The 22,561-nt window shown below is 56.2% G+C and overlaps 1 protein-coding gene and 1 long non-coding RNA gene across 2 annotated transcripts in view; one reads left to right on the top strand and one right to left on the bottom strand.

Moving 5' to 3' along the window:
- NECTIN1 (nectin cell adhesion molecule 1) overlaps positions 1 to 11,134 on the top strand; it is a 62,189-nt gene extending 51,055 nt beyond the window's left edge. The window contains exon 6 of the mRNA XM_059183415.1: positions 6,871 to 11,134. Coding sequence (XP_059039398.1) covers positions 6,871 to 7,418 — 548 coding nt within the window. The 3' untranslated portion in view covers positions 7,419 to 11,134. The remainder of the gene's footprint in view (positions 1 to 6,870) is intronic.
- An 8,412-nt stretch (positions 11,135 to 19,546) lies between these two features.
- Positions 19,547 to 22,561, bottom strand: part of LOC131837173 (uncharacterized) — a 222,503-nt gene continuing 219,488 nt past the window's right edge. The window contains exons 4-5 of the long non-coding RNA XR_009355955.1: positions 22,210 to 22,265; positions 19,547 to 21,425 (exon numbers count right to left, since the gene is read on the bottom strand). This is a non-coding gene — a long non-coding RNA (uncharacterized LOC131837173). The remainder of the gene's footprint in view (positions 21,426 to 22,209; positions 22,266 to 22,561) is intronic.

Here is a 22,561-nt window from a genome sequence, read left to right as displayed (position 1 = left end):
GTCATGTTGCTGCCACAGCCAAGATGGACAGGAAGTGACGTCAGATCAGAGGGGTGCGTGTTATGCGCAGGAAGTGATGTCAGAGGGCGCGTGTTGTGCGTAGGAAGTGACATCAGGGAGCTGTGGAGCCTGTGGGTGGTTGGACCGTCTCACCGGAGGGCAGGCACAGGACTCGGGCACGGACTGGAGAGGCCTCAGCTCTGGGCCTGGGTCTCAGAGAGGAGGAGACCTCCTTTGTGGGTATGTCCCGGCACAGCTGCCCAGGGAGCAGCCGGACGGTGTGTGGGGCCTGCGACCTGCCATTGGGACCACTCCGTCTCCCCCTCACCCGGGAAGGTGGCATCCCTGGTCCTTCGCTGCTCTCTTCAACCCCCTGCCCTCTGCTCTCTGACTGGCTGAGGAGGAATCTGGGGAAAGCTAAGGCAGCCTGTCCTCCAGGCTCGGGTCTGGGCTGGAGGTCAGGGCAGATTCACACGCTTCTCCGCTCCTGGAGAAAATGTGGGTCGAGCTCAGTAGGAGCCTCGCAGGGGCCCGAGCTCTGGCCGTGGGGGCCACAGTGCAGACAAGGATGAGGAGTGAGGAGTATTGGTAAGGAAGCATGACCACGCCGCCGCGAGTCGTATCCTAGGAGGGTCACGCGGACAGGCCTGGGCTGTGTGTGCCTGTAGCTGTGCCTGTCAGTCTGTCATACAGAGATCATCACACTTGGCTCAGGCCAGATGCCTGCTCCACTAGCTTGCACATGCTAAGCCCTCCCTGGGTGGCAGTACCTTCCCCACTGGGGGGCCACCAGCACCCTGGTCCACCCCACCTCCAGCTGGGGGACCACTGTGTCAGCCTCCACCACTCAGGCTCCTTGGGGAAGCTGCGAACCAGAAAATCAGGGGAGGAAACTGAAAAACCTGGGAGCAGTGACCCCCACCCCCCCACCTTCCCTGTGATCCTGCCCCTGGCATGAGTGGACCAGCCAGAGGCCCTTCTAGGCTTTTGGAGCCAAGGAGTGCTACCCACCCCAGAGGCAGGGCTGGGCCAGCAAAGGTAGAGCCTCCCTTCTCCCAAAGCTCAGGAGATGTGGGATGCCCGGGAGTGCAGGGTTGCTCGTCAAAGTCACCAGGTCCAGGAGCAGGGAGGAAGAGAAGGGGGCACTTGTCAGGCCCGGACTACAAAACAGAGGAAAGAAGCCAGCTGTGGAGGTGGGCCATCTCCTTGCGCTGATGGCTGCAGGGGTGCCCCGCATGGGATCTGTGGTCGGGCTTCACTGGCCCTTGTGGGCAGGGGGACCAAGCTGCCGAGGGCTCCAACTGGAGGAGGCACATAGCCTCACCTCCTGTGCTCCCCAGAGGTACTGAGTGGGACCAGGGGGTGGGGGATAACCAAAGTCACATGCAGGAGTGGTGAGAAGGGCCTTGCATAGGGACACTCTGCTGACAGCCCAGTCAGGCAGAAGCCAAGGAAGCATGACGCTCACTGAATCACTCATTGGTGGTCCCAGGAGCGGTTTCACTGGCCATCCCGAGGGAAGGAGGGAAGCTCTCGCATCCCCTCTGGAGGCTCAGCCAGGAAGCCGGAGCCATTTCAGAGCTGCGTGTTCTTGGGCTCACGGACAATTTCCGAGCAGCCGCCACTACCACCAGACCTCATCCCGCATCAGCTAGTGTCTGTCACATTCTCTGGGGGCCCCATCCGAAGGGCACAGCAATGCCCTGGGCTCCAAGCCCCACTAGTCAGGAGGGAATGCATGAGCGAGACAGATAAGTGGAAATTTAATTTTTCATCCTGGCCATCCGTTCGGGTAATAGCTTTGCCCTGGGCGCATCTGGAGAGGAAAATGAAGAGCAGCTGGGGTCGGGGGGAGGCGGCGGGCAGCAGGGTGTGCGCCAAAGACCCGAGCGTGTGCAGGGCACGCATGTGCAGTGCACTGCCCCCACACGGACACACTTTAGCACAGGCTTCTCAGGGTCCTGGGTTCTGGGGAAGGTGGCATTTGAGTTGTTTCTATAGGGATGAGTGAGTGGGCAGTGATGGGAGGATGGGGGTTCACAGGCAGGGGAAGCTTGTGGGAGCCGAGTGGGCAGGAATGGAAGGAGTGGGCCTTTCTCTGTGTTGTCAAAGGGGATTCTCTGGAGGGTTCTCAGCAGAGAAGCGGCGTGGGGAGGCAGACGGCTTAGACCAAGCATTTGAGAGGCTGCGTGGATGGCACCAGGGGACTAGTTAGGGGCTGTACAGTGAGCTTGTCCCTAATGGAGAGCAGCAGGCCTGCGCTGCGGCCACGGGGCCGGTGGGGAAGGACACACCAGAATTTGTGTGTACGTGTCCACAGCGCCTGGGTCCCTCAGACGAGCCCATTTCCAGGATCTGAGTGCTGAGGAGCAGTTTCCTAGGGCTAGCCCTGTAGTCCCAAAACAAACCAGCGAGCTCCCTTCTCCCTCTGTGAGTGTGGGGGAGAGGTGCTCAGGGTATGGCCTTGGCCAGACTATGAAGAGGCTAGATGGGGCAGCGTCTAGCCCTGGACTGGTGCTGTCTGGAGGAGAGTCTCCAGGCTGCTCCAGGGGCAGATCAGGAGGGTGTCTGCCCCAGTTCCCACTTCTGGTGATGTCGCAAACTCATCCACTGGGGGTGACCACTGCAGGGTGAAGGAAACGGGTCTTCCTCTTAGACTGGGAGTTCTCACCACCACATGTTGGTGGGGCTTCGGGGTCCATCTGGAACGGAGGGGATGTGTGAGCTTGGTATGAGCCTGCAACGGCACGTGCCAGCGCGTAAGTGTGGGTGTGTGCCTCTGAGTGTGCAAACGTGCTATGGCAAGCCGGCAGGCGCCTGTCTGTATGCTGAGTGTGCACACGGGAGGCCTGGCTGGTGGATGGCAGCAGTGCGCAGGTGGCTACATCTGGGCCCCTGGGAGGGCTGGGGTCCAGCTCCAGCATGACAAGGCCCTGCCCGATGACGCGCTGCACAGCTGCCGCGGCTACTTCGGGAGGACAGGGCTTCCCAGAGCCTGACCTCAGGCCTTCCCACCCTCCCTACGGCCACAGCTGTGCACCCTGGGAACTGTAGTTTTTCCGGCCTTCCAGCCCCATCTCCTGAGGCCAGAGCGCTTCCCTCTGCACCCTCACCTGGCATCTGAAATCCGTCTGCAGCGCCGGGAGGTCACCTAAGCCCTTCTTCTAACCTAGACTGGCCTGGACACAAAGCAACCAAAATGACCAGGGTTCCCCCTTGTTCCCAAAAGATCCTCAGGGAAGAATCAACCTCCTTAGGGCTGAGGGGTAGGGGAAAAAAAAGTGAAACAAAAGGATCTAGAAGGGAAAGACACCCAGAGGCTCACCTCTAAGACAAGCCTTGCCTTAACGATCCATTCAACAAATACTCTTGATCTCTGGCCACCTGCCAGGCAGGTGAGGTTCTTGGGAGTACCTCAATGAGGCCAAGTCCCTGTCCCTCTGGAGTTAGTACAGAAGGACAGACCGCAAACGACAGAGGAACCACATTCAAAAAATCACGTGGTCCTGTTGAAAGTGACATGGAGAAAAGAGGAGGAGGATGAAGGCGACAAAAGGGCTGGGGCAGGGTTCGTGAGCTGCGGCTGGAAACAGGGCAGTCAGAGCAGGCCTCAGCGAGAAGGGGATCCCAATGAGAAGTGTGAGCGAGGCCTTGAAGGAGGTGAGGGGGTGACCATGGGACATCTAGGGAAGAGTCTGCCGGAGTACAGGGCAGCTGGTGCCAAGGCCCTGGGTAAGCCTTGAGCAGAGTGGGCCAGGAGGAAAGCAAGAGATGAAATCAGAGGTGGGAGCAGAGAGGCCCAGGTCATGTCGGACATTTGAAACTCTTCAGATTTGACAGGATCTCTGTGGCTGCTGTGTTCAAAAGGGTCTCCAGAGGGGAAAGGAAGAATCAGGGAAGCCAGTTGGACAGCTGTTGCAATAATGCACATGACAGGGGCGCCTGGAGGGCTCAGTCCGTGAAGTGTGTGCCTTCGGCTCCGGTCATGACCCCAGGGTCCTGGAATCAAGTTCTGTGTCAGGCTCCCTGCTCCCCAGGGAATCTGCTTCTCCCTCTCCTGCCACTCGTTCTCTCAAGCTCTCGCTCTCTTCCTCTCTCAAATAAATATTTAAAAAATTAATGCAAGTGATCGGTGATGGTGGCTTGGATTAGGGACGGAGCAATGGCGGAAAGTCCTCAGGTTCTAGATTTACTCTGAATTCGAATTTACAGACTAATTTGGGACACAAGCTGTAATCATGAAATAGGTTAATACACCAAACTCTACCATACCCTGATTAGTGGGGCCCAAAAAATTCAGTCTAGTCAAGTAAAACGTCAGAGAGCTTTATTTTTTCATTGGATCTCTGCCGTCACAGAAGGCGTAAAAATATAGTGGAACTTAGACTCACACAGCTATAACATACATGAATAGAAACAGTCCCAAATTATCATGGGGATGCCACTTCCCAACCCCTCTCCTCTTTCCTCATTCCTGAAAAAAAAACAAAAAACAAAAACAAAAAACCTTTAGCCATTCAAAAACTGAAGGAATGGAAATGGGCATGAGGGAATGAGGAAGGGCATTCCTGGAAGGGCCAACAGCACGAGCAGAGGCTTGCAGTAAAGAACCAACTTGGATGGCAAGGCTGGAGAGTTAGCCATAGCCAAGATCAAGTCCGCAGGCAGTGGGGACGTCGTTGCTACTCTTTGAAGAAGGGAGTGGTAGTGTCTACACACTGGAAATTAACCTGGTGACTGTAGACAGAGCGACTCAAAGGACAGAGACCAAATGGAGGTGGGAGATTCAAGAATCTCCTACAGGAATCTCCTACCTGGCATGAAGTGATAAAACATTGAATAGGAAGAGTCTAACAGGGTTAGATGGAAAAATTTGAAAGGAAAGGTAGGTCCCTCCATGTGAATGCCTTTCTTATTCTCTTGGCCTCTCCAAGTCCTTGCCATCCTCAAGGCTTGGCATAAGTCTTTTCCAAGAAGCCTTTGCTAGCTCCAGACCACAGTGTTCTCCCTCACCTGTACTCCTGAGGCCCCTGTCTGCCAGTGCCCTTGACTGTCTGCATGCTGCTTTGTCTCTAAGGGTGTCATTTGGGAGGCTGTTTCTTGTATTCTGTGACCACAAAACAGATGCTCCATAGATGTTTGTTGATTGGGTAGATTGATGGATTGGTAGAGAGGCAGATGGCTGGATAGGTAGATGGCTGGATAGAGGGGTAGATAGGTAGAGGGATGACTTAGTGGCTTGGTGGGTGGGTGGGTGGATGGATGGATGTTTAAGGGGGTGGATAGGTAAATGGATAGTTGAGTGGGTGGGTGGATGGTTGGATTAGTGGATGGACCAGTGGGTAGATAGATCAGTAGATGGGGGCATGGATGGGTGAAGTGATGAGGTAAGTTAGAGGTGAGAACTGAAGAGTTAGCAGGCAGGGTGAAAGCACAGAGGCTAGGCTCCTGATAGCTGCCTTTCGGGCACGCCTTGTGGAAGCAACTCCCACTTTGTGGGGGAGCCATGTGCAGCCCTTTTGAAGGCAGTAAACAGATGGGACCTAGTGAAGCAGGAGAAGCTTGAAGTTCCAGGGAAACGGTTCTGGAAGTGAGCAGTAAGGACAAAAATACTCAGTAAATATTTATTGGGCAGCCACTTGGTGACCTGCATGGAGGACACAGTGGTGACAAGTGGCTGTGCCTCTCTCTGCCAACTCCTTCCTCTCTCTGCCAGGACAGGAGCATCTGGGTGGTCCCTGCTCAGCCATGTGACTGCCGATAAATGGCCTCCCCTTCTTTTGGCCTCTGTTTTCATTAGGCCTTCCAGCCTGGACTCCCAGAAGTCCTTTCCTCTTCTAGTCTCGGGCCTGCTTCTGCCTGCTGCAGGCAGCACCCCACCCACTCCCACACAGGGGCTAGCTTCCCCTCTGGAAGGACGGAACGGGCTCATAGGAAGAGCAGGTTCCCTTAGAGCGGGTGATGCCCACTGAGGGAGTGAGCTGGCAGGAACCGATTCCCGGAGACCAGAACAGATGCCCTAACCATACACCTTTGCCTGGGCCTGAGTGAGGAGGGCTTAGAACAGCCTGGCAGCCCTCCCAGGCTCCCCCAGAACCTGCCCACAGCACCCCTACCCAGGTCAGCCGTGGTCTCCGGTGCCACCCTGTGGTGGTGCTGGGAACCGCCTCCCTCTGCCTGCCCTCCGACCCCCTTCGGCCTCTGGCAAGGAAGGCCCTGTAGGGAGAGGGAAGGGGCAGCACAGGCGCTCCCCCAATCAGCCTTCCCTCCCACCTCCTGCTTCCTTTCTCTTCCCTCTACCTCTCCTGCCTCCTCCTTTCTACCCTGTCACTGGGGTGCACGTTTCTGCACGCGCATTCTGCCGTGATGGCCAGGGTGTGCCCTGGCACACTCCCTCGTGTGTATGCGTCGTCGCCATGTGTGTGCATGTGCGCTCGCACCTCACTCGTGCACAGCCACGCTGAGCGTCTTCTGCCCCCGGCCCAGGCTGGCAGTACTCTCAGCACCCACCTGGCTCTGCAGGGCCAGACCGCTGCCAAGAACCACAGCCCTGGTTTCTGGCACTCACAGGGCATCCCTGGGGCCAGCCTGGGACCCTGTCCTCTTCGGTGTGCCCTAGGGAGCACAGTGAAATCAGACGTGGGCACCCAGTGACCTGCAGGTGTCCAGCGCAGGCTCTCTGTGCAAAAGAACAAACTGGTGTTGCATCATTGGCTGGTGGCCTCGGGCAGGTCATTCCACTTTTCTAAGCTTCGTCCCCTCCACCCCCTGCTTCCTGGCCTTTCCATCCCCTGCCTCCTGCCACCCCTGCCGACTCCCCCCAGGAACAGACACTGACACTGTCCCCCTCCATGTCTTTTCCTCACCCAGAGTTCCCCTACACCCCGTCTCCTCCTGAACACGGGCGGCGCGCGGGGCAGGTGCCCACGGCCATCATTGGGGGCGTGGCAGGGAGCATCTTGCTGGTGGTGATCGTGGTCGGCGGGATTGTGGTGGCCCTGCGCCGGCGCCGGCACACCTTCAAGGGTGACTACAGCACCAAGAAGCACGTGTACGGCAACGGCTACAGCAAGGCGGGCATCCCCCAGCACCACCCGCCCATGGCCCAGAACCTGCAGTATCCAGATGACTCGGACGATGAGAAGAAGCCCGGCCCTCTGGGTGGGAGCAGCTACGAGGAAGAGGAGGAGGAGGAGGGCGGCGGAGGGGGCGAGCGCAAGGTGGGCGGTCCCCACCCCAAATACGACGAGGATGCCAAGCGGCCCTACTTCACCGTGGATGAGGCGGAGGCCCGTCAGGATGGCTACGGGGACCGGACTCTGGGCTACCAGTATGACCCCGAGCAGCTGGACTTGGCCGAGAACATGGTTTCTCAGAACGACGGGTCTTTCATTTCCAAGAAGGAGTGGTACGTGTAGCCTCCACTGCCAGAGCCTCTGTCTGCGCCTCTTCCTCCCCAGCCCCCACCCGCACGCCCCCTGCCCACCCCCGTGCCCTTTCCTCTGGGAGCTCAACAGAGACTCACCCAGCTGCCCAAAGCCAGCTCTACACTCCTGGGGAGCGGGGAGCCCAGGGCACACACGACCTGGCTTGGTTTTGATTTCCTCCCCGTCCCCGGGCCTCCCCATGCTGTTGTGTTCACTGTGGCTTTGGTGTTGCTGTACCTTTTCTCCCCTGACCCTCCGCCTGCCCTCTGTGTGGGGAGCCCTATTCTCGTCTTGTGTACCTGGGCACCCCTCCAGGGTTTGGGGAGCCAGCCCTCCCCCACCCCCCAACACTGGAATCTGTTTGCGTCCTTCCCACTGGGGGTGGAGGGCTGAGGGGGCTCTAAGGGGAGAAGCCCCGCCCTACCCCCAGCTGCTGCTGCTCTTTTCCCAGGGAGAGGGAACCCAGTCCTCCCTGCCACGAGCAGCCGGGAGCTTAGACCCGTGGTCTAGACGGCCATTGCGCCAGAGAGGCAGGGAGAGGCTTCTCCAAAGCACCCAGGGTTGTCTTGTTCGTTAAGTGAATCAAGTTGAGGTCCCCACCCAGGGCCTTGGGCAGTGTATTTTCCTGGCAAGGTTGGTTTTACATTTTTTTTCCTCATTGGCCGACAGAGAATGAAGTTGGCCCAGCTCTGGTGCGTCTCTCCTCTTGATCCCTATCTGCTCCCCACACAGTGGGGCTCCAGGTGGACCCTGACCCACACTTCCCGTATGCCTCTACCAACGCATGACAGACACCTACATGCACACTCGCCGCTCATGTCCGCCCTTCCGTTCCCCCGGGTCTACATGCCCTCGCAGGCTGGACAGCACCGGGGCCCGCCCCTCTCTGCTCCACCTTTTCCCCTCCCAGTGGAGGGTGGGGACAGTCTTCAGAAGTGTGCAGGGACAGCTGAGACCAGAACTCCCTGGAGCCTCTACCCTAGGAGCTCAGGCTGGCCCCAAAATGCTTCTTTCGGCAGGGGAGTTTCTCCCATTTCTCCCTTACCTGTCAAGTGCTGATAACTGTTGATTCCCCTGGAGAGTCAGGGCTGGGGGGTCCCTAACATGTCCAGGTGACAGAGGTGACCGAGTACCACCAGTCAGTGGGGAAGGGAGTCGACAGGAGAAGCTCTGCAAACACGCACGAAGAGTACAGTGGGCAGCCCACCTGCCAAGTCCAATGCAGATGTTCTAGGCTTGCCGGAAATGCAAGGGGAGTGGGGTCACGAGGAATCCAGATTCAGGAGCTCCTGCTCACCCCTCACCACGTTCCTCTCTCCCCTCCCTGCTCAGCTGTAACTGGTCTCCATTTGGGGATGGGGAAGGGGTAGGGGATCCTTAGGGAAGCTTTCCCTTTGAGTTACAGGTTCCCTCCTTGAATGGGGCTCTGGGTCCCCATCAGTCACCCAAGACGAGGGCTTCCTGTCTGTACAGCCCTCTCCATTCCCCCAGCTCAAAGTGCCTCAGTTCCTCCATCTGCCCACCCTGGTCCCCCCAGCACTCTGGATAGGAAAGACCCTGGGATGGGAGAGGCAGGCTCATGCCTGCCCATTAGGGTTCCAGTTAACTCAACCCAGGCTGTCCAGGGCTCTGTGGGATGGCAAGTGTTGGGGGGGCAGGCAGCAGACCACTCTGTGCCCCAGGGGCACTGACCTACCCTGCCATAGGCTTCCCAAGGGAGCCCCAGCACCCCCTCCTCCCTTCCCTGGTGCTGCTATTGAATCCCTGCCCAGCTCTGTCTCTGCCCTGGCAACCCTGGGCCCACCAGCAGGGCCACCCTCACCTGGCCCCCACTGCCCTCACCCCAGCCCTGGCTGCCCAGTAGCCACGTAGCAGAAGTCTGAAGCCATGCCAGCCCTGGGGCAGCTCTCCCCTCTTGGCACTGGGGGTACTGGATGGGGTGGAGCTGGAGGAGAACGTTCTGAGGTCTTTCTAGCCACAGGGCAGAGGGGTGTGGAGGAGCTGGGCTGCTTCTCCTGGCAGGGCAGAGGGCTTTCTCCATGTTACATCCCACCTCACGGCACTCTGGCCCCTGTTTGGTCTCCTTGTGCCCGGGGGCTTACTTGATAGAGGCATTCTCTGTCTTCTGGAAACCATGAAACAAAGAACTCTTCCTCCTGTGTCTCCCTTATCCTGCACTGCCAATCCCTGTTCCTCCTTCTATGATGTACTTAGGAGGGCCCCTGAGCCCAGCCAAAGCACTGAGTCCCCTTTCAGACACCTCCATCCCCTCCCCCCAAGCAAAGCACAAACTGTGGGACCCATGCCACATGCATGGACCGTGTGGGAGGCTGCTGCCTGTCCGGGAGCCCAGCGGCACTCCCAGCAAGGCAGCTGCTACTCGGGGCCGAAGGCGGGCACGAGGCAGGCGGGGGTTGGCACTCGGGCCTGGGGAGGTGGGGTTTTCTGTACCTCGAGTCTGCGGGAAGGTGGGACCTGCTGCTGGGCTCCCTGACACAGCCCGCTGGCGGCAGGGAGGCCTGGCCCAACAGAGACGAGGACGCTCCGCTTCTCCTTCATGCCCCAGCATGAGCTGAGCTTCTGCCTTTGTTGGAAATGAAATAAACTTGGTATTCCTTGTGCCAAGGCGTCCCCCAGTTGTCACCCTGCCTCTTGTCACCCTCCCTGTTCTTGGCCCCCCAACCCCCTGACCCCTACCCATTTAAGATTTTGATATAGTTCTGATGTGTCAAAGCATCTGAGTCCCCTTTCATCAGAAGGAGCTGAAAAGCAGCAGCATGGGATTGGTGATCGTGAGCAGGCGCGCACAGCCACCTCCAGCCCCGTCCACGCATGCGCGGGGCACCCCCACCCCCCAACAGACCCAAGCACAGGTGCCCTGGGCATGCACAGGTGCACACGCGCGGCCGTGGCCAAGGACTGGGCTGGTCCTGCTGAAAGCCCCACAGGAGAAAGGTGAATTCCCAGTGCTCAGGCCATTAGAGAGACTCATGGGAGCCTCGTTTCCCTGGACCTGTGCCCCCTCTGCCAACCTCCTCCTATGTGCCCAAGCCACTGGTGCAATAATTTTTTTCTGCCATCCTCCGAGCAGAGGAATCGGGAATTGTGTTTGGTGGATGTGAGCAGCTCACCCAAGGGGCAGGGGTGGGGGGTGCTCGCAGGCCTCCAGGGGCCCGGGCAGACCTCGGAAGCCCAGCTGCCACCAGGAGCCCGCTCCTACGAAGGACTGGGCAGGACCCTCCCAGGCCCCCGCACCCACAGAGAGCCCTGCTCTGGCCACGGGCACCCCAAGGGGGCAGGCCCTGGGGTCCTGGGGCCTCTCGCTGCTGCTGTCCCACCGGAAGGCCAGAGGAGCCCCTGTCCCACCGGTGCTGCTGCTCTTCTGACCCCTGCTGTGAGGAACAGGATTCTAGGCCAGAAAACAATGGTTTCCTCTTTTTGTATAAAATGGAAACAAAAATCCAGGAGAAGCTGCCACTCCTCACCTCTGAGTGCAACCCGCTACCTTGCCTTCGGTTTCTTCGTCACCGTGTCGTCTTTGGTCCCGGGGACGGCCCAGCAGGTTCTCCTGGTTCTGACCCAGGGTGGGTGTTTGCATCACCCCCTTTTACTTGTATTAAAAAAAAAAAAAAAAAAAAAAAAGATGGGTTGAAAAATGTACTGAGGAAAAAAAATGTACTTTTTTATAAATAAAGTGTTTAAAACAACCCGGGTTGTCTGTGTCACTCCTCACCTCCCAACGGAGGCTGTGCCTGGTCCCCAGCCATGGGTGTGGGGACAGGGTCAAGCTAGAGACAGGCTGGCAGGGAAGTGAAGGGAAAGGAGACCCCACCCCGCACCAGGGGGCCCGTGTTCTGGGATAGCAACGCAGACCCCTCCAGGACCCCGTCCCTGGTGTGAGGGGCCTGCCTGAGACCTCATCCCAGCGCACAAGCTGCCACGAAGCCTCCCCCACTCCCGGGAAGACTGTGGGCAGCAGTGGCAGGCCCAAGTGGGGAGGCCTTCAGGCCATACAGCCTGAGAGGCTGGGGGCTGGCTGAGGCAGCCCTCCCCCCACCCCACCCCGGCTGGCCCTAGTCCCTGCCTCCCTGCCCCACAGCAGCACACTTCCCCCTCTCGCCCACTCCCTGCTGTCCTGCTCCTTCCTGCCAAGTCCCCTCCTGCTGTTGTTTGGAGGAGAAAACCAGCACTGGCACACCTGTCATGTCAGACAGACTGGGGACAGGGGAGAGATGGGGAGCTTTATCCTTTCATCTTTTGTTTCGAGGAGACCACCAGGACCTGTCCCCTGCCAGCTCTCTCTGCCAGAGACCCAGCTACTCATCTCTCCAGGGGACTGGTTGCAGAGAAGGGCTCCTCCTTCCTTGGTCACCTCCCCTCCCAACTCCAGCACCATCTGCTTCCCATCTCCTGGGCTGGAATGCAGGACAAATCGGTCTTGGGTGGGAGTGGCAGGGGGTCACACACACCCCCCTCATCATCACCAGTAGCATCTCCTTTCACTGAAATCCACACCATTTGCCCCTGAGGAAGGTGGCCGGGGGGGGGGGGGGCGGGTGTTGGAGGCCAAGGTGGTCCTTCCGTCCGGCTCATCTGGGCTGAAGCCCGTCCTCCACACCTAGGATCCAGTGAAGCGTGGAGGCGGGGGCAGGCAGAATCGGGGAATCCGGCGTGGAGAAGGAGCCAGCAGCTGTTGGCAGCTGGCTGGGCCCCTAGCTGGGAGGCCAAACCAGCACCCTAGACTGTTTAGATGCTGGTTCTCGAATGAGATGCAAATTGGTTGTTTAAGTGGTCACTTCCTCAGTTTTCCAGGCTGTCCGTTTAAGTTAATTTTTAATTTGCACAGGCAATAAATGCTTAATTACATTATTAATATATTGGAAAAGAGCAGTGGACAGAACGTCCTAATTGGCATTTAACTAGAGCGTTTCGGCAAATTAGCCAAGACTTTCCCCAGCAGCGGAAGGAGGGCCAGCCAATTAGTCCCAGGCACAGGCTCTCCAGGCCAGGAAGCCAGATCCGGCCCCTTCCCCCAGGGTCCCAGGGGGACACACTCACTCTCTCGTTGCTAGTTGAGCTAGGCTCAGGAAGAACTTTCCTGGTTAGTCTCCTTCTGCCCAAACCTCAACCCTCAGCCCTGTTCCCACATCCAGAGGACAAAATGCTAGGTGACCTGGGGACAGAACCTACCAGTGTGGCTAAGGTCCCCCTGGGGTGTGCCCACCACTGCCTTCAGCTGTGGGCCTGGGACTAAGATAGCTAAGCAGCCAGAGCTCCTTTCTGGGTACCATGGAGGCCCCTCTCCCTTCTTCCTTACCTCGAGCACTCTGATTGTAGGATGTTGAAGAGAATGAACTTGATGAACGGAGGAATTCATTGTTTTACTCATGCATGCATTCATTCATTTGACGGCTCTGGGCCAGGCCACTCCTGAGTTTCTGTAATGATCCCGCCCAGAGTCCTTCTTTCAAAAAATTCTGAGCGTCCAGGGGTCCCAAATTCCAAAACAGCCAGTGCCTGCTGGCCACAAGTTGAAGCAGAACTGTGCATAAAACCCTATGGGTAGCACAGAACAAGAATGTCTTCATTTTACTTGGGAAGGTCTGAAAGGCTTGTGATGTTTCCCCTGGGCCTAAAGGATGTGTAGGGGTTCTCCAGACCAGAAGTGTTTAAGAGGATCCCAGGCCAACTTGAGAATTTAGCACCTTGTATTAGCTCTAAAAGATCATTCTAGCCCAACATGCTCATTCGGCCCAATGAGAACTGAACCCAGGAGAGGAAGCTAAGGCTTGGGGATGAGACCATCAGAACGCATGCGCTGAACCAGCTCAGGGGCCCAGAGCCAGGTCTCAAGCAGCAGGAGGGGGAAGAAAGCCAAGAAAGGGGGTGGCACCAGCCTAACTCTGGAGAATGCTAGACCCGACACCAGTTTCAGTTCGCTCATGGAGCAGTGTGAACCCCCGTGGGTTATAAACGGAGTTTGTGGGAGCCACATTTGGTGTCGAGCAGAAAAGATGGTAGGATTCTGACGCCACTGCCAATGTGCATTTTCTTCCACGCCACCAAGCAATAAATTCACTCCAGACATTGTGGACCTGGAGGGAGCATCAGATCCCAGAGGCTAGGGGCATAGTCCCCCAAGACTGCCCACCGCCCTCAAACACCAGGGTCACATCCAACTTGTCACCTCTGCTTCTGACCCACAGGCTAGAAATGAAAGGTTCCTTGGGTTCAATTAGTTTGCTAGAGTGGCTACAGAACTTAGGAAACCAGTTAACTCAGTAGATCACCTGTTTATTAGAAAAAGCTTTAATTCCTAGAAGAGCTGCATTTAAGTCAAGGCGCATGGGAAGGGGCGGGGAGCTTCTCTTCCCGCATCTGCCTGGGGTCACCAAGCCAGAAGCTTCTCCAAACCCTGTCCCTTTGGGCTTTTATAGAGGCTTCAGGACACAGGCATGATTGACTAAATTATTGGCCACTGATAACTGAGCTCAATCTCCAGCCCCTCACTCCTCCCTGGAGGTCAGAGGTGGGGTGGAGAGTTCCAACCTTCTAATCACACGGTTGGTTGCCCTGGCAGCCAGCCCCCATTCTTAGGTGTTTTCCAAACTTCATTAACTTAAACCCAGGTGTGGTTGAAAGGATCTCTTACGAGTATCAAGATACCTTTATCATGCTTATCACTTAGGAAATTCTGAGGGTTTTAGGAGCTCTGTGCCGGGAACCAGGACAAAGACCAAACACATGCTTCTTATTACAAATCTCAATTATCCCAGGTGGTATCTGCCCTGTGTTTGGAGAATGGGAGGTAGGTGGGTCAGGGGGAAGGGTGCAGGAGGAAAGGCTTCTGTGAAAGCTGGCGGGGAGACCCTGCTCCTGGAGGCACCTCGGCCCTGACCCAGTCCTGGGGTCTGGGTACTGGCTTCTGTGGTCCCCAAACCCAATTTTCTGCCCTGATTTACAGCCTGATTTACCCATCTAGTGGGCCAATCCCCACTCTACTTCCACACCACCAGCTCCCAGCAGAGAGGCTGAGGCACAGCCCTCTTCCCTCCCTCCCCTCCGCCAACCACACCTCCCCAGCACGCAGGCGCACCACAGCAGAGGGCCTCATACGCGCCCGCGTCCCCAGCTCACCTTGATCTCCTCCAGGGAGGCTCAGGAACAGCCCTTCTGGGGAACCAGCTCCAGGGTACCATCAACGCACATCACAGGCTCCACTGAGCCAAAGAAGTGAACTCTGCACACACATGCCTGAGTCACTGGGGACTTAAAAACATCAGTCATCCAGGCCCCAGCCCCCATTAATGGAGTCAGAGCTCTGGGCGCGTCGTCAACAGGCCACCCCGCAGACTCTAATAGTGCAGAAGCACCGGCCATGCCAGGTGTCACTGAGGAAGAAGCAGAGCCTGAGCTAGGAAACCGGACGGACGGGTGGCAAAGTGGGTGATTTGGTGGGTGAAGCACGTAAGAGCTGGAGCGCCAAACGTGCTGTTCGTTGGGCTGTCAGTCACCTTGATCGTCACCTTCAGCTTCCACACCTGGGCCCCGGCTGCTGGTGACAGCAGTGGGGGACAGTAGGGAGCCAGGATGGGGACCTACCTGTAGTCCTCGGGACACAGGCTCTCTGCAGCTAGACCGTTCCTCGGCGCCTGTGTCTGAGTCCACGCCAGAAGGCAAAGTAGGATTCTGAGGTAGAAGACCAGGCAGGGGCTCCAACAGGCCCTCCTGGAAGGGAGACTCTTGCTGCGTAGTGTTACCACCTGGGAGGAAGTGGACGCGCTCCCCAGCCCCCATGACGGCCAGTAGCAGTTCTCTGAGATGATGGGGGATGTGCTGGGAGAGGCAGAGGGGAGGACGGCCAGCCTGTGCCCGGAGAGCCCTTTGTCTGAGGACCAGCCCCAGGGAGTGCTAGAGGCCTTCTCTGAGGAGGGTATCCTGCGCCACAGGCCTTTGGGGATGGCTGACTCAGAGACCACATGCTGGGGTCCCCTCAGCCCGAACTCACACCCATGCTCCCCTTAGTGGCCAGTACCTTCCCCTTGTGCTACGCTCCCAGGACCCTCAGCCCCAAGAGAGCTTCCATGCCAACAAGAGTCAGCAAGGACTAGAACCCACTAGCTGCCCTCCCCCACTAGGCTGAAAGCCTCTTAAAGGCTGGGAGCACATCTAATTCATCCCCAGCACCTGGCCCAGGGCAGGCACACGGTGGGTACCCCAAAATGGTGGAACCAAACTGAACTTATCAAAGTGAAAGTCAGAAGACCTACCAGGCGGAATGGCCCTCAAGGTAGGGCTTTCCTTCGAGCATGCCAGTTACCTCTGATGACGGGCAGCTCACTACCTCTCAAGTTAGGGCCACCATCATTGAGCAACTCCTCTATTGAGATAAAATTTCCCTCCGCTAAATTTCACCCTTGGTAATTCCTTGACCTTCCTAAGACAGCCCTTCAAATGTCTGCAGATGGTTAGTCCTGGCCAAACCTCTTCATATACTTATCCCTCTGCTGTAATCACCAGGTCACTTAGCAGCACATCTGTTAGGAGCCTGAACTTGAGAGTCAGGCAAACCTAGGTTCAAGGCTAGGCTCAGCTGACCAGTCATTACGGAAAAGCATTATCCCAATACCCGCACAGAGCAAGCTCTCAAAGTCACATCAAAAATCCCGGTTACCTACAGGCTTTGCATTTTTTCTCTTTTTTTAAGTTTTTAGTTTAATTCCAGCTACTTTCAGGGTGATGTTAGTTTCAGGTATACAATATAGTGATTTATCCCTTCCCTACATCACCTGGTGCTCATCAGGACAAGGGCCCTCCTTCATCCCCAACCCCTCTACCCATGGACTTTGGGTGGTCATAATGTATCAACAGAAGTCTGTTGATTGTAACAAATGTACCACTCTGGTGGGACTTTGGTAGTAGGGAAGGCTGTGCATAAGGGGGTCACAGGGTATATGGGAAATATCTATACCTTCCCCTCAATTTTGCTGTGAACCCAAAACCACTCTTAAAAATTATCTTTAAAAAAAAAAGTCCCAGATGCTCCACAGTTTGGTAAAACAACAACACAGCACCAGCTCCCTCTCATTCTGAGGACCAGGGATAAAATATGATTCCTGGAACAGATCTGACCAGCAGGGATGGGAGATGGAGGTGGGGGGGGGGGGATTATTTGCATGTCTTTCCTGCACCTGGCCCATTCCCTCTTACATGGTGGCTACAGCCAACCCAGCTGACTTCCATAATGGTAGTGACACAGGACACTGGGTGGTGTGGGCTCAATCCTGGTGGTTAAATTTCTGGGTGGGTGGGTGGATACGTCGATGGATAGATGCGTGGGTAGGTGGGCGGTTGAATGGATGGATGGGTGGCAGATGGATGGATAGGTGGTTGGGTGGGTGGCTGATGGCTGGTTGAGCGGATAGGTGAAGGGGGGATGGATGGCTGGATGGTTGAGTAAACCTTTGAATCCTTTTCATGTGTGCTACTTCTAGACAGGTCTCTCTCACCCAATACTTGGGCTATTTTCTCCCCTAAATATGGTGATTTTCGTGTTTCTCTGCTATCCATTTACCTTAATGAGCGGGGTCAGCGTTTCAGCCTGGCACAGTCCTTTCAGATGATTCTATCACCAGTTCTGTTCACAGCAGACACCTGTTGAAGCCCTGGCGAAAGGAGAAAGGTGGGCTTGAGGGTCCAGCTGACCTTGAGTCCACCCCTAGTTGCACCGTTTCTCAGCTGTGTGTACCTAAGGCAAGTTGCTTGTCTTCCCTGAGCTTTATAACTCAAGCTCTGAGAAGAGACTGCTGAGATGAATAAAAACCATTGTATATAGAGAAAGTTATTTATAAAGCAGATGACAGTGGCACCTACCAGAGAGGGCCGCTGCGGGGATTAAAAGAGAATCATCCCTTTGTAAAGACGTAACACAACACCTGAAGCAGAGTGAGTGCTCAGTGGAGTCAAGCTAGGCGGGAATTATCTCCTACTATTATTTTCCCCACAGCCTATCTGCCCTAAGCCGCCAACTGCGGCAGAAACAGGACCTGTCACGGAAATGACGTCAGGCTTTAGGACACTTGCCAAGTCCCAGGAAGGAGCCCAGCTCTGTGCCCTCCTGGCTACATAGTGACCACCAGGGTTTGCATCTTCCCCCAGGACCCACCAGCTCCTGGGAGGGACACAGGCGTGGAGGGACTGGGATGTGTCCCTCCAAGGCATGGCCCTGATTGAGATCCCTGAAGTCATGTTTACTCCAGGGAAAGGGCTCCCAATGTGTCCCCCAGAGTAGCATCTGCCGAAATGCCCCAGGAGACTCCTGAGGTGGGAAGCAAGAGGATGGGTCTCGGCTTCCATCTGTTTTACCTACCGGGATTCCGTGTAAGGTTTTACCACTTTGTTGCCTTTAACTTTCCTTTTTTTTAATTTTTAAAAAGATTTTACTTACATATGTATGTATTTATGGCTCCTTGCTGTGTAGGGATGCGGGGCTCGATCCCTGGGATCATGACCGGAGCCAAAGGCAGATGCTTAACTGACTGAGCCACCCAGGCATCCTATGTGGTTTACAAACCTTAAGGGTACAACTGCACACGTACACACCCACGTCACGCTCCCCCCACCCAGACGTTCACTCAAGCTCCCTCCCAGACAATCCCCCCATTTGGGAACTTCACGGGAACAGAATCATACAAAGGACACACTTCCTGGGGTGTCTGGTTCCTTCCACCCCCCAGGGTACCTGTGAGACGTATCCACGAGGCGTGTACCTGCTTATTGTGTACCTTTGCGTTGTGCGACTCCACTGCCATGTATTACTTCTGTCACCAACAGAGAGGTGTGCTGTTTCCGGTTGGGGCCAATTATGAATAAAGCTGCCACAACATTCTTATAGGTAACTCTGGGGCACGCGACCCTCATCTCTGATTGGCGTATACCCGGAAGGGGCCTTGCATTCACAGGTCTGGCCCAACCGTCTTCCAAAGCAATTGTGCCCACTTCTGCCCCCACCAGGGGTCCACGAGTGTTCGAGCGACTCTTCTTCCTCACCTGTGCGTGGCGTCCCCTGTTCTTTCTGGGGAGCCACTCTGGTAAGGGCATGGTGGTGTCCCTTTGTGATTTTCATTTGCCTTTTCCTGATAACGAAGGATGTCAAGCACGTTTTCACATGACTAGCTGAGATTCAGGGTTTTAAAAGGATCCCCTTCGTGAAAACCCACTGTCGTGCACTCCCAGGAGGGCTTAGCATCCGTCGTCCGGCCATGCTCCTCAGACAAGTCCCTGTTCTGGAGGCCAAGGAGGCCCTGGGGAGGCAGGACAGGATGGAAAGAAGCCAGAGGAGGAGGGAGGACGGTGTGTGCTCGGGGGGAGTCCCAGAGTAGCAAGAAGGGCCAGCCATCAGGCGACTCCAATCCTGACGCAACACAGAGATGTCCTGTGTGGTACAATGAGGCATGGAGCACCCCAGTGGCTGCGCCGGGGGGAGGCTGGCCGGGAAACCGTCCCCCGCAGCCCAGATTGAGTCTTCAGCAAGCAGGCTTCCCGCTGTTTCACAAGAAGGGCCTGTGAACCACACCTTGATGTGGTTTCCGAGGACGACTGTGACGGGTGGAAAGGACAGGCTGCGAGGCAGAGCCTGGTGGCAGGCAGGAGGCAGGTAGGTGCTGGGAAGCAGCCAGACCGGGAATCGGGCTCTATTTCCATCATGGCCACTTCTCAAGCAAGGCTCTCCACCTCTGAGTCCATGCCTATAGCACGCAGGACAAAGAGCCTGGAAGATAGGAGCTTGGCAGCCTGTCCTGGGGCAGCTTCCCGGATACCACATGGGGCTGGGCTAGCAGGTGCCCTGGAGCTCCTCGGCAGCCCCGACGGCAATGGGTCACCATCTCACTTCTATCTACCGCCGTCTATCCTGAGAGCAGGTATCCGGAGTGATAGTGGTCAAGGCCGCTTCCGGAGGAGTCTGGCTTGCTGTGTGGGAGGGCGGGTGGACACCTGTCGGGCCGTTCTCCCACTGGGGAGAACCCCCACTCTGCGCTCCTCGACACAGGAGTGAAGCCCCTGCCCGAGCCGAGCAGAGAAAGGGGCTCCACTGGGAGATCACAACAAGAACGGGTGAGAATGTCTTTTCTGACAGCCCACTTAGGGAGTCCCAGGATGAGGGGAAGGCCAGCCCCCCAAGAAAGACTGTGGCTGCTGTCTCCAGGATTTTCCTCCAGAGAAAGAAAAATTGGGGGTTTCAATCCATGAAATGTCAGTCCCTTACACATAGCTCTTTCAGGAGGCCTCCCAGTCCCTATGGGAACTGGGGCTCCCCCAGCTGGGGATACTGGCCTTCCTACAGGCTCTGGATAGAGACGGTACACAGGGCCGCCCCGGTTGGGAAGGCCCAGCACCCAACATCTACCTCTCCTCTTGCATGGTTCCAGTCATCACCTTCCAGCAATTGGGTCCCCCTTCCCCAAGCCTGGGCCCCTGGGTGTCACTCCAAGCCCTACACTTCTGGCCCTAAACCACCACACACTCCCAAGCAAGACATTCACCGGCCTGTTTTAGAATTATAAATCATTAAAACCAGAGGACCCTCAAAGATCATGTGCCCCAACCCTCAAATGGGGAAACTGAGTCCCACAAGGCTAATAACAGTGAGAATTTTCTTACGTTTCTATAATGTTACAAAATGACCCAAGATCTTTTACTGGGAGCTAAGACTTAAAATACCACGAAGGGGCAGCATCTGATAATATTAAACCCTCACCCCAGTCTTGGATGGGACGCAGTATTATGGTCATCTGCCCAAGACAGAGAAATGAAGAGATGGAGAGAACTGCCCAAGTCACAGAATTAGTGCATTGGGGTGGGAGGGGGTGTTCGGAAGCTATGTCTCTAACCAGTGTACCCCTGCCCACTGTACCCCTGCCCACTGTACCCCCTGCCCACTGCCTGCAACCATAGAGACTCTGAAAAGCGGAGCCGTGTCCTGACGGCAAGCCTGGAGGAGAGCCAGGAGAGGGGGCCCCGCCAGCCTTGCTTGTTGGGCTGGGGGGGCGGTGGTCCTGGGCCTGAAACAAGTTTCAGTATGCCCACAAAGCAGCGAGAGCCCCAGGTGGTGCACAACGGAGCTTGTGGGAACCATGTTTGGTATCAGATGGAGTCATCCGAGACAGGCGGGGCTCACGTTGGGGAAAGGTTTCCTGGAAAAGATGGTATCGACGATGACTTGGTAAAACGGAAGTGATCTGGAAAGGCCTGTGGAACACCCAGCCCCGGGAGGACCTCCGTGTAACTGTTTGCAGCAGGAACCAACCAGACTAGGCCAGGCACCCTGGGCCTGCGGGAAGGGAAGCTCGGTGCCCCAGGATTCTCACGAGCAGCTGGGGAGGGAAGCTGGAGGCGAGTCTTTCTGGCCCCATTTAGCTGATGATTAACCAGAGGCTCAGGAAGTTAAATGTCTTGCCCAAAGTCACCCAGGTGGTGAGGAGGAGACTCATAACTTGGACCCAGGCCTTTTGACTTCAAGCCAAGTGCTCTTTGCAATGTACCAAACATCACATTAAAAAGAACCAAAATGCCACCGCGGCTCAGTTTCGCAATGCTTGTAACTTGCAAGACACACTGCACACACGCAGTCCCGTGTGAGGTCGTGCTCCGGGGTCTTGAAGCGGAGCCCAGACGCCAGCGAACACTGGTGGGCTGGCCTGCCTTGGGAGCTCACGGGCCAGGGTGCAGCCTCCAAGTCTGTCTCTTGTTAGCTCCGTGATGTGGGGCGTGGAGGGTAATGCAGGCGATAACCCCCACTTCAAGAGCCGCAGAGAGGGTCAAGGAGGGCGCGATCAAGGAGCTTGTGCACAGGACCCTCAATCTCCATGCCCACCCACCCCGCCCGACGCGTCCATCCAAATGCTCAGCCTCGGTGCACATCAGACCCTCTCCAGCACTTCTTCCACAGAGGACCTGGAGCCGAGGTGTCCCCATTTCTCTTCTTGAAATTGTTTTCCCCTGAGGGGAAAACAGATGAATCAAATCATCTCTCCCCAAGACGCCCCACAGTGCTGCTCATAGAACTTGCCAGAACTAAATTGCCCCACTCCCCACCTCCCCTAGATGTGTCCAGGTTTTGAAAGTCTTCCAGAATTCTTGAGTCTTCCGCACCCTCTCGGGTTTTGGAGCTCATTGCCAACCCGCCCCAACACACCCCATCTGAGAACCAGAGCCCCTCCTGAGTGGAAAAGATTTGCACCTGCCACCTTGGCAAGGCCCAGAGAAGAGCCATTAGGTTTCATTACAGTTTAACATAAGCATTTTCATATCGAAATCCCTTCCCGTTTCTCCAGACTGTGCTGGGATTACTCACAATATATATTTGATTTGGGAGACTTTCTACAAGGAGAAGCCACGATGTGGGGTCCTGGGATGAGAGAGGGCCCCTTGCCCAGAATGGACAAACAGCTGGGCCATCAACGTGCACCACTCCCAGGGAGACAGGCAGCCCCTCAGCTTCTGGACCCCCAGTCTGTCATGCTAACGTGTCTTTTGGGGGGAGAGTGATGCTTCCACGATCCCAGCTCAGCTGAGGGCCCGTTAACTCCAGAATCGTCACTGGCCACCTCTTAAGTCCTTGCAAATGTGACCCAAACTTACTTCCAGCTTGGTGGGGGACAGAACCACAGGTGCCCATAAGCTCTGCTCCCAGGGTCTCAGAAAGTGAATCCCAGCGAGAGCAGTCAGCACCTCAAGGAGCCCCGGGAAAAGGCACTTTGATTTTGTGCCTCAGTTTTCTTACCTGTAAAAAGGGCATCAATCCATATTCTGCCTGCTTCCTAGGATTACACCAAAGACCTGAGAAAACAAGTGAAAGCCCTTTGTAAACCCTGCCCCTCTGGGATTATAAAGAATCATGGTTATGTGGTGACCTTTCAAAATCATCTCCACCCAGGAGCTATCAAGGCCCTGCTAGCATACCTCCCATGACAGTCACCTCACTTCCTCGCAGGGAAGCCCAAGCTTTCTGCCAGCAGCGCTGACCTTCAGAGATTTCTAGTGAGTCTGTGACTGGATGACAAATTACATTAGGAGACGAAATAGGTTCTCCATGAACTCAGCCACTCCTGTGTTTTTATATTGCCTGTTCTTAT

This window comes from Mustela lutreola, chromosome 1 (genome assembly GCF_030435805.1).
Source record: "Mustela lutreola isolate mMusLut2 chromosome 1, mMusLut2.pri, whole genome shotgun sequence".
NCBI classification, from domain to species: Eukaryota; Metazoa; Chordata; class Mammalia; order Carnivora; family Mustelidae; genus Mustela; species Mustela lutreola.
The sequence above is the reverse complement of the archived record's forward strand: the minus strand, read 5'-3'. Positions and strand labels throughout refer to the sequence as shown.